General features: G+C 44.3%; 1 protein-coding gene across 1 annotated transcript in view; it reads right to left on the bottom strand.

The window, feature by feature from the left end:
- LOC111220837 overlaps nt 1–16,762 on the bottom strand; it is an 80,482-nt gene that overhangs the window by 51,862 nt on the left and 11,858 nt on the right. Inside the window, exons 7-16 of the mRNA XM_022744076.1 lie at nt 15,106–15,311; nt 11,938–12,091; nt 9,799–10,596; nt 9,087–9,162; nt 7,377–8,218; nt 6,744–7,036; nt 6,447–6,574; nt 5,873–6,079; nt 5,614–5,762; nt 3,659–3,832 (exon numbers count right to left, since the gene is read on the bottom strand). Coding sequence (XP_022599797.1) covers nt 3,659–3,832; nt 5,614–5,762; nt 5,873–6,079; nt 6,447–6,574; nt 6,744–7,036; nt 7,377–8,218; nt 9,087–9,162; nt 9,799–10,596; nt 11,938–12,091; nt 15,106–15,311 — 3,027 coding nt within the window. The remainder of the gene's footprint in view (nt 1–3,658; nt 3,833–5,613; nt 5,763–5,872; nt 6,080–6,446; nt 6,575–6,743; nt 7,037–7,376; nt 8,219–9,086; nt 9,163–9,798; nt 10,597–11,937; nt 12,092–15,105; nt 15,312–16,762) is intronic.

Raw genomic sequence — 16,762 nt, 5'->3', positions numbered from 1 at the left:
AGGAGACAAAGTTCCTGCTTGAAAGCGTTCAGTGTTTCATCATCTGTTCAGAGCTGAAGAAAGTTTAGAAAGTAAAAGTTTAGAAAATGAAACTGAAACACCTGAACCAGCAGGATGCAGGTTCAAGCAGTCAAATACAAACAGTGGAAACAGCTCTCATTAATATTAACGACAACATGCTGCTGCTTCAATAAAGACGTAGTGACTCCACCTCTAAAACTCTGCCAGCTCCACCAGCAGCTCCATCTATACAAACTCATGTTGTGCAGCCACATTTATTAGAGATTCTACTAAAGAGTTTTCAAAGACAACAAACATGAGTTTGAACTCTGGAGAGAAGTCAACAAACACAAACACACATCTAAAACTTTTTAATTCATGCTGTGGTGTTGACATTTAATCTATCTGTAGCAGACGCAGGTTGGTGCCAGTGATATGACATAACAAGAGTCACGGTCAGGGCAGGGGAAGCTCCTCCACGTTGGCTTTCACACCATCAAACTATCACATGTAAAGAAAACTGTGACAAAAAGAATCTTTTCCCACAAACAGACTAGATTTTCAGACGTGAAAGTAATTTACGGCTGGTTCATGGAACTTATCCAGATCAACGCAAAGCAAATGGGATAAAGACACAAATCCCACAGAGGGACACTGTTCATGTTGCAGTAAGATTCATCTTGGTTTGACATCTGATTGACACTTCCTCACTAAAAAAGTGATATGAAAAGGACTTTAAGTGCTATTTAGGTATGAACTCATTCTTATTCACACTATGGACTCACTGGATTCACACTAAAAACATTGCACCCATTCAACACCATCTCCCTCCTCCTCACACCTAAAGGGGGTCCCAAATGGAGCCACAGGCTCTTACCATGAATCACATTACTTTCTGAACTGGTAACCAGTATTCCACCCTTTTCAAGGCATGTCTGAAATATCACAAGAATAAATGTGTAATCAATATGTAACCCCGTCATTAATGCTCCGGAAGGATTTTCATGTAATTTAGTCCAAAGTCTAAATTTGTAGCATAAAGGGAGCTGATATGTGTTTTACCAGTGCTGAGGTAAATATCCATCATGTGACAATACTGCCAACTAGAGACCACTCCTGACTCAGCATCCTCCAGGAAACAAGTTTCCATTTGTGTATCATTTTATTACCAAGAATTAACAGACTGTATCCTCAGTCATTTATTAGTAGTGTTAGAAATCGTTATTGTTCTGTTTAGTTAATGAACTTTTTTGTTTATCAGGTCAAGGTTCTGAATGATGTACAATATGAAAATCTTGTTTTTTTCCATTCCTCTGCTCCAAGTGATAGTGATGTATTTTCATGTAGGCTACCTGTTGAATGTAAATGGGCCATGGTGGAAGAAGGATACACGACATTTGTGCATAAAACAAAACTAAACATGTCAAAGTTTATGAAAAATGATTATTTTCTCTGGTCGAGACAAAGACAAGGAGGGAAAAGTGTAATGGGAGGTGACGGCCGTCAAGACCCCCCATGACACATGCCCAGAGGATAAAACAGCTGGATCCTCTAGTGTGCACGCTCTTGCTTCTTGATCGTACCCACATGTTTGATTCTTACGCTTTACGTTGCTCTTGACTCTTTTGTTAATTTTTGTCCTCGTGTTCTTTGTTCTCCTTGCTACCTACTTTCAGAGCAAGTTTTATTTACAAGCTAGAACCAACCAACTTTGAATCAGACAAACAGAAGTGCCTTAAAACAATTTGAATCTTTTAAATTAAGACTTTGATTTTTGAAGGTTTTTTGTTGTTTTGCCAACACCAACTCCTGCTTAAGTTATCTAACAAAAGTTAAGTAACCACAAAGTTTATTCCATCATCAACCTCCGGCCCACCGGCTACACACCTTACCAGGATTGTCTAACAAGACCTCAAGAGTGCCCAAGAAGGAAAGTCTGCTGGCAGACTTCCCCAAAGCCGAAACCACTGAGAGACACTGGCAGAACCTGTAACCTAGGTAACGGACGGCACCTCTGGGAGGATCCACCCAGAGTCTGCCATTGAATATTACTGACTGCAACATCAACTACTTTGGGTTCCAGCCAAGGGTCTCCACAGTGCAGCAGGCAGCTCCATCTCCTCCTGAGTTAAATTGGGTTCATGTTGTAATAAACATGTAGCTTACATTTCAGTAGTAAATATTCTGTAACAGCAATTAACAAGTGCGCTACACATAGCCTATGTTCATTCTCTTCCCCCTTTGTCCAACTCTTTATTATCACCAGCTAATAGATAATAGTGATCATCTGTTTTGGTTACATCTTCATGGTCATCACTGATTACATTTAATCTGTTAGTCAATTACTTAATAAACATTTTTAATTTGAACAAGTTGTTGTCCTGTGTGTTCCTCTGAATCAGATTTATAAATGAATAAATCTCTTAGTTCATCCACAACCGGGGGATGGTTCCCTTCAACGAGTGCAAATTCTAAATTAAAAGTAGTATTCATGCTACATATTTGTAGATGTCAATGTGGAAAAAGTTTCATGTGAGTTATACAGTGAAGGATTTTTCTTGTTATATTAAGGTTTCAAATCCGTAACTCAACATTGCTCTGCCATAGTCACTGGACTAAAACCAGAGAAGAAGAAAACAGACAGAGATAATATCAGACTTATGTCTGCAGGTTAATATCAACACAACCTTCACATCACATTAATCTCAGCACAAAAGAAAAAAATGGAGTCTGACCTCAGAGTCTCCAGTCTACAGTCTGGACTCTCCAGAAAACCACACAGATCCTTCACTCCTGAATCCTGCAGGCTGTTGATACTCAGGTCCAGGTATCTCAGATGGGAGGGGTTGGACTTCAGAGCTGAGACCAGAGGAGAACAGCTGATCTCTGACAACCTGCAGTTCCACAATCTGAATAAAGAATAAAAGATGTAGATAAAATCATTGATAATCAATCAGATATGTCCTAATCAATGGTCTTAGTCTAAAATGAGTAGAGGGACTTTGTCCTTCTGTTATTGTGGATCATCATAATGTCAGCCTTCTACGGTTTGGATGATCCAAATGTCAGCACAACATTCATACACCTCTTCATGTCATGTCATCAACACAGATTCATCACATGCTGCTGACCTCAGAACAGTCTGTCAATATAGAATCAATATCTGATCAGACATGTTGGACTAAAAACTGACTACAAGACTTTTATTCATGACTGAACTGGATCACAGTTTAAAGATCCAGTCCTGATCCAGTAAAAAGGTCTTGCTTGGTCCTGGTCTCAGGAAATCCAAATCTAAACACATATTCACATTAAACTGAACACACACACACCACCACCACACCACTGCTGATACCCGCGCAACACACACACACACACACACACACACACACACACACACACACACACACACACACTCCTCTGACTGAGAGAAATATGAGTGTGTGAGTTCTGAAGGTTGAACTGAAGTGAACAGACATTATTCATGACAACTGAGTGAAATGAGCTGAAACTGAAGAATCATTCTCAGTCTGAGAGAAGAACAACTGGAAACACGAGACAACAACTATTTAAAATGTCATTCATTACATCAAAGTGAATGATTCAAGTTATTTGTCAATATAAATTAGGTTCAGTTGTGGGAAAAAGATGAACTGACCTCAAAGTCTCCAGTCTACAGTCTGGACTCTCCAGAAAACCACACAGATCCTTCACTCCTGAATCCTGCAGGTTGTTGTAGCTCAGGTCCAGGTGTCTCAGATGGGAGGGGTTGGACTTCAGAGCTGAGACCAGAGGAGAACAGCTGATCTCTGACAACCTGCAGTAACTCAATCTGAATAAATAATAAAAGATGTACATAAAATCACTGATAATCAATCAGATATGTCCTAATCAATGATCTCTAGTCTAAAATGAATAGAGGGACTTTGTCCTTCTGTTATTGTGGATCATCATAATGTCAGCCTTCTACAGTCATCATCCAAATGTCAGCACAACATTCATACGCCTCTTCATGTCAACACAGATTCATCACATGCTGCTGACCTCAGAACAGTCTGTCAATATAGAATCAATATCTGATCAGACATGTTGGACTAAAAACTGACTACAAGACTTTTATTCATGACAGAACTGGATCAGTGTTTAAAGATCCAGTTCTGATCCAGTAAAAAGGTCTTGCTTGGTCCTGGTCTCAGTAAATCCAAATCTAAACACATATGTAGCGCCCTTAGCAGTTCTTGAACAAAACCATACTACTGACACCTACACTCTCTAGGTTCGGAGAGCTGGATATAGTTATTCAAATGAGAGAACATGAAGTTAACAGTTGACAATTTATTGCCTCACACAGGTAAATTTTTGGCAGTGTATGAAACATAAAAATTACAAAAAATAGAGCTCTTTCATGAAAAACAAAATAAAAAAAGTTTAAATAAAAGTGTCCCTCCTTCGTTATTAGGAGGTGAGAGTTCAACTCTGTTCTGTGGTGTACATGTAATGTTCTGAAATGTTCAGTTCATTACCCGGGTAGATTTGTGTGTTATTTTCTTATCTATGTCAATGAGTGAAGTGAGATGATCTCTAGGGTTCTTCGGAGTGGATCCCACGGCTGGCCACACTGTGCACCATTCCATCCAAGTCGCTCGTCCTTCCTGGCTCGCCACCGAACCTCCACAGGTTCAGAATCTGAATCAGTTCCTAATCCGGCAATAAAAAAAACAATCGGCGTCCAACAGAGGGCACACATGGTTGAAGCAGCTCCTCTCTCTCTCTCTCAATAACTCACAAGGCTCTCTCCCAAGTTCGTCAGCTCACTCAACGAGCGGCGCTCTTGGTCAGTGTCTCGGGTGTCTCAGAAGGAGCGTGCACGCTGCGTGGCTGTGACAAAGAATACAAGGCTGGTGCGCCACCATGTGGTGGGCATGGTAAACTCTCCTAAATTACATAAATGGGTTTAGTACCCATGTGGGTTACACCCTCCCCTCTTGAATCTGCATGAGTCCCTTCATGAGTTGGTCTCTGGTTCATATGGGGACTATCATAGTTACTAATAGTGTCTAGTGCTTGGTTAAAGCTCTGTAAAATACTCTTTGCAAAAGACATTAAAGGTTTCCCCAACTGAATGTAGTGAAAACGGTCAGGGGGTTGTCGTGACCTTTCTGACCTCCGTGTGGAATCATTTGTGTTTCCATCTGTTACAGATTCACTTTCAGCTTGTCTGTTAGATGTCTCAGATGCTTGAGTGTGGTTTGGCTCAGAATCTTGTAGAACCTCCACAGTTCCTCCACGTGCAGGTTTCTCCTCCTCATCAGTTTCATTTATCATGTCCGGTTCATTTTCATTTGCCATATCCATTTTATTTGTCATATCCGGTTCATTTTCATTTGTCACGTCCATTTGTGTACTGTCCTCTCCAGCAGAGGGCTGCTCAATCCTGACCTCAGGCTCCTCTCCTTCTACCAACTCAGGAGGTGTTTCAACAGGTTCAGCGGGGGGATTGCTGTCATCGGGACCACCCTGAGGCTGGGAGGTCAAGGGACCCGATGGCATGGCCGGCAAACCTCCATCCTCTGGGTTTGCATTGGGTTTCTGCCTCCTTGGAATTTCACACACCTGAGTGAACCTTTGTTCAGGAGGAACAGAGGGCTGGGCAGGATAGATGAGCAAGTCGTCCTCAGATTCTGAGGGTTCCTCTCAGAGTTGAGGGTGACTCTGTCTAGTTCTGGGCTTGCGGGCCTTAGGTTTAACTGGTTCAGTTTCCTCTGCTTCGGATAGGTCACCACAAGGAAGCAGTAGGTCCCTATGTAGAGGGACCATCGCCATTGATGGACTGTACTTTCTACACAGGTAGGTCTCCCATCTTTTCCAGAACCTTGTACATAGTGGACTCCCACTTGTCTGCAAGCTTGTGCTTACTCCAGAACCTCAGATTTTTCACCAACACTTGATCTCCTTCTTCAAGTGTCGACTCTCGCACTGCCTTGTCAAAGCGGCGCTCGTTACGGTCAGCAACCTTTTGTGAATTCCTGTTGGCAATCTGATAACTCTCCTCGAGACGTGCTTTCAGATGTTTCACATACTGAGAATGGTATTTGGGAGAGCCATCTTTCACAGGTAAGCAGAAAGCAATGTCCACAGGTAATCGAGGTTGGCGCCCAAACATCAATTGATATGGACTGAAGCCTGTGACATCGTTCTTAGTGCAGTTATAGGCATGGGTAAGTGGTTTTACATAGTCTCGCCAATGACTTTTCTCCTTATCCTTTAAGGTTCCCAACATGCCTAACAGGGTTTGATTAAACCTCTCTACGGGGTTTCCTCTTGGGTGATAGGGTGTCGTGCGCACCTTAGTGATGCCTGCTAGGGCGCAGAGTTCTTTTGATGAGTTGGGACTCGAAATCCCTGTCCTGATCACTTAGTAGCCGCTCAGGAAAACCGTAGTGTACAAAGAACTGTTCCCAAAGGGTTTTGGCGACCGTTGTAGCCTTCTGGTCCTTGGTCGGTATGGCAACCGCATATTTGGTAAAATGGTCTGTGATGACCAAGATGTCTTTAGTATTGTGATTGTCGGGCTCTAGGGACAAGTAGTCAATGCACACCAATTCCATGGGGCGAGTTGTATGGATGTTCACAAGAGGTGCTGATCTTTCTGGTTGTGTCTTTCTCCTGACACAGCGCCCGCATGACTTAATCTTTTTCTCCACATCTGTAGCCATTTTCGGCCAATAGAACCTTGATCTAACGTCCAAAGTCCAGGGTTCTCTCAAAACCCATATGTCCCATATCCTCACGTAAGGACTTGAGAATGGCAGCTTGAAGAGACTTGGGGGCAACGAACTGGTAAGTCATATCATCTCCTGATTGACGCGTTCTGTACAAAAGACCGTTTCTCATCTCCAACCTTTTCCTTCCCATGAGCATCAGCTTGAGCTCCAAAGAGTCGGGAATGAGGTTGGCCTCATCTCCGCCCTCCAAGACTTGGACAACCTGTCCAATGATCAGGTCGGACCTTTGATGTTCTTGGAGCTCTTCTGGACTGTAGGTAGGTATGGTAGAACAACCTAACACATCATCATTTTCATAGGTGTCTGGAACCGCATCAGGATGGATAGCGAGGGATTCGACCAAGGTAATGGAAGGCAGGTCGTCGTCTGCCTTGGTTAGAAGACGGTGTTGACGCAAGACAGCGACTGCGTCTACAGGTAAGTCTTGTTGGTCGGAAGATGAAGAAAGATGGTGTGAAGCAGTGGCGGCTGCTGGTCTTATAAGGAGGGGAAGCTCATTTTCGGCCTACATCATAAAATGTTTCCATTTATTTATATGTAAATTCTACCGTCCGTTCCTTTTCAAGAAAATGATCTGTGACCCTGTCATACCAACTAGGCGTCTTTTCCAGGGACTTGACTAGTGTCCTCTCAATGGCCAGCAGAGCTAGGCTGCTTAAACGGCCTTGGCCCATAGTGTTGCGGGTGTAAGACTTGAGCCGCTTTAAACAGGAGAAGCACCTCTCTACACCTGCAGATGTAGCTCCAATCATTGCCACTAATGACAACAGTTTGTACAGCTGAGGCATTGCACTGTCCAACTCCATGTCTTTCAGAAACAGCAAGAAATCACACAGCTTTCCCCTGTTGCCCTGCAAGTCCTGGTTTGAATATAGGACTTGAAGTTCAGACCTCAGTCTCCCTGAATCAAAGAACTGGCCATAACCTTTCAGGACACTCTGAAATGCCTCCTCTGGAAACACTTGTCTCATCTCATCAAATTTCCCTGGATTGACTAATTCCAAGAAGCGCATGCTTTCCAAATTTGCAAAACGCCGAGGTATCTGCTCTGAGAGATTGTCTAGGATGGCCATGTACAGATTTCTGTAGTGCTCCTTGGGATCCTGCAGTTGTGACAGACGGCGCTTTCTCAGGGGCTCAGTTTGCGGGTCTGATGTGAGATCTGCTGCTTTGGCATAAACAGCTTGGAAAGCCCCCTCTGACCTCTTCTCTTTGACATAAGCAAGAAGAGACTCAATTCTTTTCTTGCAGTACAGAACATCCATAGCTCTCTGCTGGACAATGTCAAATACCACATCAGTCTCAGAGAAGATTTGCTCATATGTGTACAACATAAACACAAACTCAAAATCCTCCAGTTTCATCAGGAAGCCTTTGGCACAATCTAATGTGTCATCATCCATGGTCTTATCTGCAATGATCTTCTCAAAAGTCTGCAGGAGGGCATCATAATTGTTTGCCACAGTACTCACTATCCGTGATGTGAAATTCCATCGAGTAGGAGCGTTTCTGGGCAACCTTGAGCAGGCTGCAGACTCAAGAAAAGACATCCTCTTTGTGGATTTTGAGAAAAATGTGGCAAACCCAGAGAGTGATGCAAAAAAAATTCTGCACTCAGATAAGCATTTAGCCCCCTGAGACAGCACCAGATTCAGTCTGTATGCATAGCAATGCACAAACATTGCACTGGGGTCTATTGCTTTAACTTTGGCCTGCAAACCATTGAGAGCTGAAGCCATGACAGCAGCCCCATCATAGGTTTGTGCCACAAGTTTCTTTGATCTCATCAGAAACAGTGGCTGAAAGAGCAGTGATCAAGTCATTTTGGATTGCATGGGACATACCAGAAAACACAGCTGATGACTGGAATTGTGTGGCCAGGACAGAATCATATTTTGATAATGTTTCTGTAAACTCCCTGTAATTCCCCTTGTTGGATGATTCACCATTTTCATCATGCCCCCTAAATGACAGCTCCTGACGGCCAAGCAAGGAAGTCACATCAATAAGGCGGTTTAGGAAAGCCCTATTTTGTTTGACTGTTTCATTATGTTTTGCCACTTGAATGTGAGCGCCTTCATTTATTGCATGTTCAACCCTGACTCTGCCCAGGCAACTTAACCTTGCACATGCACTCATATGTTCATTGGTTTTTTCATGCCTTTTGTATGCCCTGTCAAAGTTAAACAGATCCCCAAAACCCACTTTTGACCAGACAACACATCCCTGAGATGGTTTCATCAAGAGGCATGGCCAACAGTACATTTTATTTGTGACAGCACTTCCTGTCAGCCAGCTCACCTTGTCATACCAGGACAGCTGAAAAGACCTGTGAGTGTGAGTGATCGTGACGGGGGGAGAGGCTCCGCAGCTGCCGCTGCTCATTGGGGACAGAAATCTCAGAGTGACAGAAGAGAGTCGCCAAACACAACACTAGTCGTTTTTAACAAAGACAAAGTCGCTGAGGATCAGTAACGTCTCCAGATCAACTCCGAACAACAGAATGAAAAACTTGAAAAATGCTCCGGTGGATGCTTATACTTCAAGATCGCTGATTCGCTCATTTCACTGTCAATCAAAAAGGGACTCAGCCTCAGACAGATCATCCAATCATCATGCAGAAGCCAAGCGTCCGGGCCAGCCCACTGCCCCATAGACCCCCAGAGACACTGAGCGTCCGATGGGCGGGACAAAGCCCAGCATTTATCCAATGACCGTCTAGTTTCGCTGCAGTGGAACAACCCACTCTATGCTTCCCCATTGAAGTCAGTAGATGCTCGGCGTCTACACTGTGTAAAGCACTGTGGCGCTGCGGGGATGAATGAGAAGGAAGTCGTGTCGGTTACCTGTGATAAGAAGCTGATTCTGAACAAAAGATGAACGTGTTCTAGCGCATATTTAGTAATGAAGTAAATTAATGAAATGTACACACAACAGTACATATTTGACCACTTATTTTGTTGACATTTTAGGGGAAGCTGAGCTTCCCTTGCAGTCTTAGAGCAATCGCCACTGGTGTGAAGTGAATCTTTTGATTCGCTCTTCAAGAGAGGCACAGTCGTCAGCCATACTGTCATGCGGCCGTCTAGAAAGGCCGTCGACGTCCTGGTTGCGCTTCCCAGCACGGTACTTAATGTTGAAGTCGAAGGTCGAAAGAGCAGCTAGCCAGCGATAACTGGCAGCATCTAGTTTGGCTGACTTCAGAACGTATGTCAAGGGATTGTTGTCCGTTACGACAGTGAATGCATTTCCATAGAGGTAATCATGAAACTTCTCCTTGATAGGCCACTTAAGGGCAAGAAATTCAAGCTTATGGGCGGGGTATCGCTTTTCACTGGATGAAAGACCTCTGCTCGCATAAGCGATGACTCGCATCTCGCCATCCTGTTCTTGGTACAGGGCAGCCCCTAGACCTGAAGTGCTGGCGTCGGTGTGGAGCACGTATGGTAATTTTGGGTCAGCGAAACCAAGGACAGGTGCGGACGTAAGTTTTTCAATGATCATGTCAAATGCCTTTTGGCATTCAGGCATCCATCGCTCATTAAAGGGTTCTTTGGGGTTGAAGTACCCTCCAGGGCTAGATGTCTTTTGGCCCTTCCGATAAGGTGGGTAGCCGCCGGTGAGATCATTCAAGGGTTTGACTATTTTCGAATAGTCTCGGACATAGCGGCGGTAATACCCCGCAAAGCCCAAGAAAGACTTGAGCTTGCCAAAGGTTAGGGGTCTGAGCCAAGTGCGGAGAGCACTGACCTTGAATGGGTCAGTCTCCACCCCTCTGCTCGAAACAATGTGGCCTAGGTACCGCACCGAGCTTTGAAAGAAATGGCATTTCTTCGTGAGAGTTTCAGGCCATTCTCTCTCAGCTGCTGGAGGACATGCTTAAGCCTGGTTTCGTGCTCCTCTAACGTGCTGGAAAACACAATGATGTCATCCAAAAACACCAGTAGATTCCTTCAGAATGCTACCCATGACCCTCTCCATCAATCATTGGAAAGTACTAGAGGCATTTGTGATGCCTTGGGGCATGTGATTGGATTCGTAAAACCCCAACGGACACACGAAAGCGGTCTTTGGCTTATCACGTTCCTCCATCTCAATCTGATAATATCCAGATTTTAGATCCATTACTGAAAACCATCTGGATCGAGCAAGAACTGAAAAGGCTTCCTCAAGGTTGGGCAATGCATAGGCGTCTTTGATCGTCAGTGAATTCAGTTTGTGATAGTCAATGCAAAGACGGACCTCTCCATTTTTTTTACGAACTACTACAATTGGAGAAGCATAAGGGGACTCTGACTTGCGAATCACTCCTGCGTCTAGCAGTGTTCGCAAATGCTTTCTCACAGCTTCGTAGTGGTTTGGGTGGATTGGTCGGGACCTTTGCTTGAATGGTGCGTCGTCTTTCAGATTTATATGGTGTTTAACTTTGGTTGCATGCCCAAAATCAGTCTCATCGCAGGCAAAAACATCACGATACTCATGCAAACTACATGTTACTCTGTCTTTCCACTCTTTTGAAAGGGGCGAGTCACCAAAGTCAAAGGTGAAGCCTGACTGGTCTGGTCCCTTGGCTGGTTTGGGAATGCCAGCACAACATTTCACAGTGTCAATGGGTTTGTCTGAATCAGGTAAGTTGTCATAGATCTCTTTAGGTGTATGAAGCTCAGCAATGACACAATTTGAAGGAAGTGTGACATCATGCTCATTCTCATTTCTCATTCACACAGCTAATTTGTGAGGACGGTGCCTGGGCAGGGTGACGAGGCAGCACTCCACAAACACTCCACCAGGTAAGGCAGAGGATTGAGGCTGCTCAACTATAGCACTGTCACCGGGGGTGGGGGTGTCAACCTTCACATGCCCTTCTAAGCAGACTCTTGCTTGGGCAGGTAGGACTTGCTGCTCTTTACCTCTTAGCGTTGCTAACCCTATTCTCCCTGTAGAGTTAACCTTGTTTCTGAGATTGAGTACACAAAGAATCTGTCTATAGCCAAACAAAAAGGACAAGTCATTTGGGTTTTTATTAATACAATGTTCTTCATAGAAAATGTCGAGTGCATTTGTGCCAATGAGTACAGGTAAGTCACAATTACTATGGCGGTCTGGTACCACTAAGGCTAAGGTTGAAATTTCAGGCTCAGCATCAACAAACTCTTTTGGGAACTTGAGAGTGATGGGTACATAGCCTAAGTAGGGGACAGTTTGACCATTGGCACCTTCAATATCCAGAGCTTGGAAGGGCTGGATGGGGTGCTCTGACAGGTAACTCTTGGAAAAAGAAGCAGTTCCTGTGGTCACCTGGGATCCTGAAACAAGGAGACACATAGTATTAACTCCTGACACACTAACATCAGCTATACATTTCTGTCCTACGAGCCATCGAGGAAGCTTAGCTTGGGGCTCTCCTTTGTGGGATCGAATGGATGCTTTTGTCATGGGTTTTGGTTTGGGACTGTGATTCTCAGCTCCAGTTCCTGGTAGTCCCTCCACAGGAACTGCATTCAGTTTAAACTTTGTTCCCAGGATTCTTGTTTTTGCTTTAGCTCTCAGCACTTCTTTTCAACTAACTCAGGGTTTGCCTCATGGTTGCAGGAAGGTGCAATGTGGCCATCCTCGCCGCACCTGAAGCAGTACCATGGACGGGGCTTCTTGTTGGTAAGTTTTGGTTCTGGAGAAAGCGATGGATTTTCTTCAGCAGGGGCTTTAAACTTAGCCTTCTGTTTCTTACCTGGCTTAGCAGATGCTTGGCTTGAGCTTAGGGATGCTTCCAGAGAAGCTATTTGGGCTTGTAGCTTCACCATTTTTTTTCAAGTCTTTGTGGGTCATAGGGGGCAGCTGTTACTACGTCGTCCTCAGTGGCATAGTCTTCCACTGAGAGTGCGCTTGACTGGACTTTTGTTCTGTTAACCCCAAAGTGCTGCTTCATCCTGCTGGACTTAGCAGCTTGTCTGTCCTCCTCAGAGCGCACCCAAAGGAGTAACTCGGAAAAGAGAGGCGGGTTATTCTTCTTTTGTTCAAGCTGAAGACTGGTAAGTAGATCATTACTCCAGCAGCCTCTACAGAACTGCTTAAGCAGCTGACGATCCGAATCACTAGTAGACAAACCATCTCTTTTGATGACCTTGCTCAAGATTGTCTGCAAGCGCTGCAAATAGCCAGAAGGCTTTTCTCCAGAGTCCTGGTTCGTGTTTAAGAACTTTGCAAAAAGCTCATCGCCGTCATCAATGATACCACAGGCAGAGTCGAGTAGGGCAAGATATTCATGGGGAGAAGCATTGGGCCCAAGATGTTTCACAATGGTGGGAAAAGGCAGGTGGGAAAAGGCTCTCAACCATTTTCCTGGTTGTATGTGTGGCAGACATGGCAGGGTCTGCAAGGAAAATCTCAATGTTGCTGCGCCACGTGTCATAATCAGACTCTGAATTGGGACAGGGGATCCTCCCCGAGAAGGGTCTGAGTCGGGTGTTGCCATGATAGTGGAGAGGCAGGTCACTGTTCTTGATAACATGCTCAACCACTACTTTTTGTATCTCTGGAGTGGAGATATGCTCAGAAGGTAAGTACTGGGTTGGGTTCCTAGGTGGGGATGACACCGCTGCACCTATCTCGAGTGGGGGGAACCACATTCATGAGAGTGGGTCTGACTGTCACCTATATTGATAGGAGTTGCATCAGCTATGTGTACAGGGCTGGCGTGCTGAGATTCCTGATTAACTCCTGATGCATCTGGTTCAGTTGTCTTAGGTGTGGTGGACTCTTGAATCCTAGCTAGTTCATCTAGCAAAAACCTTTCAAAATCTGCTCCGCTTAGCCAAGCAACATCCCTCAGTTCACTTAGGTAAGTCTGAGTTAAGGTCGAACCTCTGTGTACTGTGTACAGCGCAGACAAGAACTGAATGTGGTGGATAATGTTCAGATTACTAGAGGGTCTATCAACAGGCAAGACATTCTTAAGATACTCAATAGCTCCACCTGAACTATATTCCACTATAGCTGTGTGTTGGAACTTAGCTTCACTGCTGGTAATTTTAATTACCCTCTCAATCTTACCATACTGTCCCAAGTAATCGAATACTTCATTATCTAACTCACTACCAGTCACACCACTTACAAGCAGCGAATTAGGTACTTTAACAATTTCAGATATATCTGTATCCATGCTTGTATTTGTACCACAGTTTTATACAAGTTAAATGGTATCAATGTTCACAGAAAAAATGCAATAAAATGTCACACTGCTCAACCTCACGTTCAAAAGATTTAAACCAACTCCTGGCTGGCTCACCAAGTTTTATGTAGCACCCTTAGCAGTTCTTGAACAAAACCATACAACTGACACCTACACTCTCTAGGTTCGGAGAGCTGGATATAGTTATTCAAATGAGAGAACATGAAGTTAACAGTTGACAATTTATTGCCTCACACAGGTAAATTTTTGGCAGTGTATGAAACATAAAAATTACAAAAAAATAGATCTCTTTCATGAAAAACAAAATAAAAAAAAAAGTTTAAATAAAAGTGTCCCTCCTTCGTTATTAGGAGGTAAGAGTTGTGGTGTACGTGTAATGCTCTGAAATGTTCAGTTCACTACCCGGGTAGATTTGTGTGTTACTTTCTTATCTATGTCAATGAGTGAAGTGAGATGATCTCTGGGGTTCTTCGGAGTGGATCCCACGGCTGGCCACACCGTGCACCGTTCCATCCAAGTTGCTCGTCCTTCCTGGCTCGCCACCGAACCTCCACAGGTTCAGAATCTGAATCAGTTCCTAATCCGGCAATTAAAAAAACAATCGGCGTCCAACAGAGGGCATACACGGTTGAAGCAGCTCCTCTCTCTCTTAATAACTCACAAGGCTCTCTCCCAAGTTCGTCAGCTCACTCAACTAGCGGCGCTCTCGGTCAGTGTCTCGGGTGTCTCAGAACGAGCGTGCACGCTGCGTGGCCGTGACAAAGAATACAGGGCTGGTGCGCCACCATGTGGTGGGCATGGTAAATTACATAAATGGGTTTAGTACCCATGTGAGTTACACATATTAAACTGAACACAAACTGTTTTCATCACACACACACACACACACGCACGCGCGCGCACACACACACACACACTCTCGTCTGACTGAGAGAAATACGAGTGTGAGTTCTGAAGGTTGAACTGAAGTGAACAGACATTATTCATGACAACTGAGTGAAATGAGCTGAAACTGAAGAATCATTCTCAGTCTGAGAGAAGAACAACTGGAAACATGAGACAACAACTATTTAAAATGTCATTCATTCATTACATCAAAGTGAATGATTCAAGTTATGTGTCAATATTTATTAGGTTCAGTTGTGGGACAAAGATGAACTGACCCCAGAGTCTCCAGTCTACAGTCTGGACTCTCCAGAAAACCACACAGATCCTTCACTCCTGAATCCTGCAGGTTGTTGTATCTCAGGTCCAGGTGTCTCAGATGGGAGGGGTTGGACTTCAGAGCTGAGACCAGAGGAGAACAGCTGATCTCTGACAACCAGCAGTTCCACAATCTGAGTAAAGAATAAAAGATGTGAGTTTAGGAGACAAAGTTCCTGCTTGAAACTGTTCAGTGTTTCATCTTCGTTCTACACTACCCTAACCCGAACTGTGGGAATACAAAAAATCTGGCTATTAATGGCTACTGTTAGCCATCAACAGAATTAAAAGTAAATGCAAAGAAACCTAGCTAATCTCAGGCCATTGCAACAAACCTCACACACGTGTCTTCCTTTCTTTTGGACTTTGGAACTGCCAGTCTGCAGTGAACAAAGTAGATTTCATTTCTGACTCCTGAGCTTGTGTGAGACCTGGATCAAACCTGAAAACACTGCTACCCCAGCTGCGCTTTCCAATAACCACACATTCTCCCATACCTGTCTGGCCGAGGAGGTGGGACTGGTCTCCTCATTTCAAACAAATGGACATTCACTCAACTGTTGCTTCCAAACAAATACTCCTCATTAGAGTATCATGTTGTCATGGTGACTGCTCTGGTGAAAGTCTCTGTGGTTGTCATCTACCGTCCACCAAGACAACTAGGTGATTTTGTGGATGAGCTAGACACTGTTGTCCTATATTCCTGACCATGGCTGTCTGCGACTCATACTAGGTGATATTAACATCCACTTAGACAATCACAGCTCTTCTGATTTCCTGTCCACGATACACTCATTTGACTTAAAACGTGTCTGCAATCCTCCAACTCACAAAGCTTGTAAAGTACTTGACCTCACCTGAAATTGTGCCACAGATTTTCTGTCAGTTAAACCGCTGCAACTCCCCAACCACTATTTTATTTGTTTCTCTGTTTGCCTCCCTGATCTACCATCCATCCCACCACCTCTGGTTTCTGCCGCAACCTCACTAACTTTTCTCCCACCCACTCAGTGCTCACTTCAGCTCTACCTTCTACTAGCACCTTTTCCTCATTCAATGAGATGCGCAGTACCACAGACACTCACACAAACCTTACCCAATCCTCCACCACCCCCACCAGACACATACCTCTCAGCTGATATATCTCTGCCTTGTTCTTCACTGAAAAGGTCGCGGCCATCACCTGCCAATTCTCGGAACCTCCCAGAGACAACCATTCTCTACTGTACAAGGGTGCAAAAGACACACCTTTTTCCCCATTTGCCCCACTCAGTGAGAAGGATTTGTCAAAACTCCTGACCAGTAGCCTGTCCCACTACATGTACGCTAGATCCCATTCCCACAAACCTCCTCCATAGACATATCTCCCTCCATTGTACCAGCAGTCACACATGTAGTAAATGCTTCACTGGCTCAGGTAACTTCAAAAAACCCTCACTTGACCCTGCTCATGTGGAGAACTATAGACCCGCCTCACTGCTTCCATTCCATCTAAGTGTATAGAAAGAGCAGCATTTAAAATTGTCTCAGAATTCCTATCATGGAACAATCTCCTTGATCCAAATCAGACAGGCTTTAAGAGCGG

The sequence above is a fragment of the Seriola dumerili genome, unplaced genomic scaffold (genome assembly GCF_002260705.1).
Source record: "Seriola dumerili isolate Sdu_G_001 unplaced genomic scaffold, Sdu_1.0 BDQW01000078.1, whole genome shotgun sequence".
Lineage (NCBI taxonomy): Eukaryota > Metazoa > Chordata > Actinopteri > Carangiformes > Carangidae > Seriola > Seriola dumerili.
Note: the sequence above shows the minus strand (reverse complement) of the source record. Positions and strands in the feature narration are given on the sequence as shown.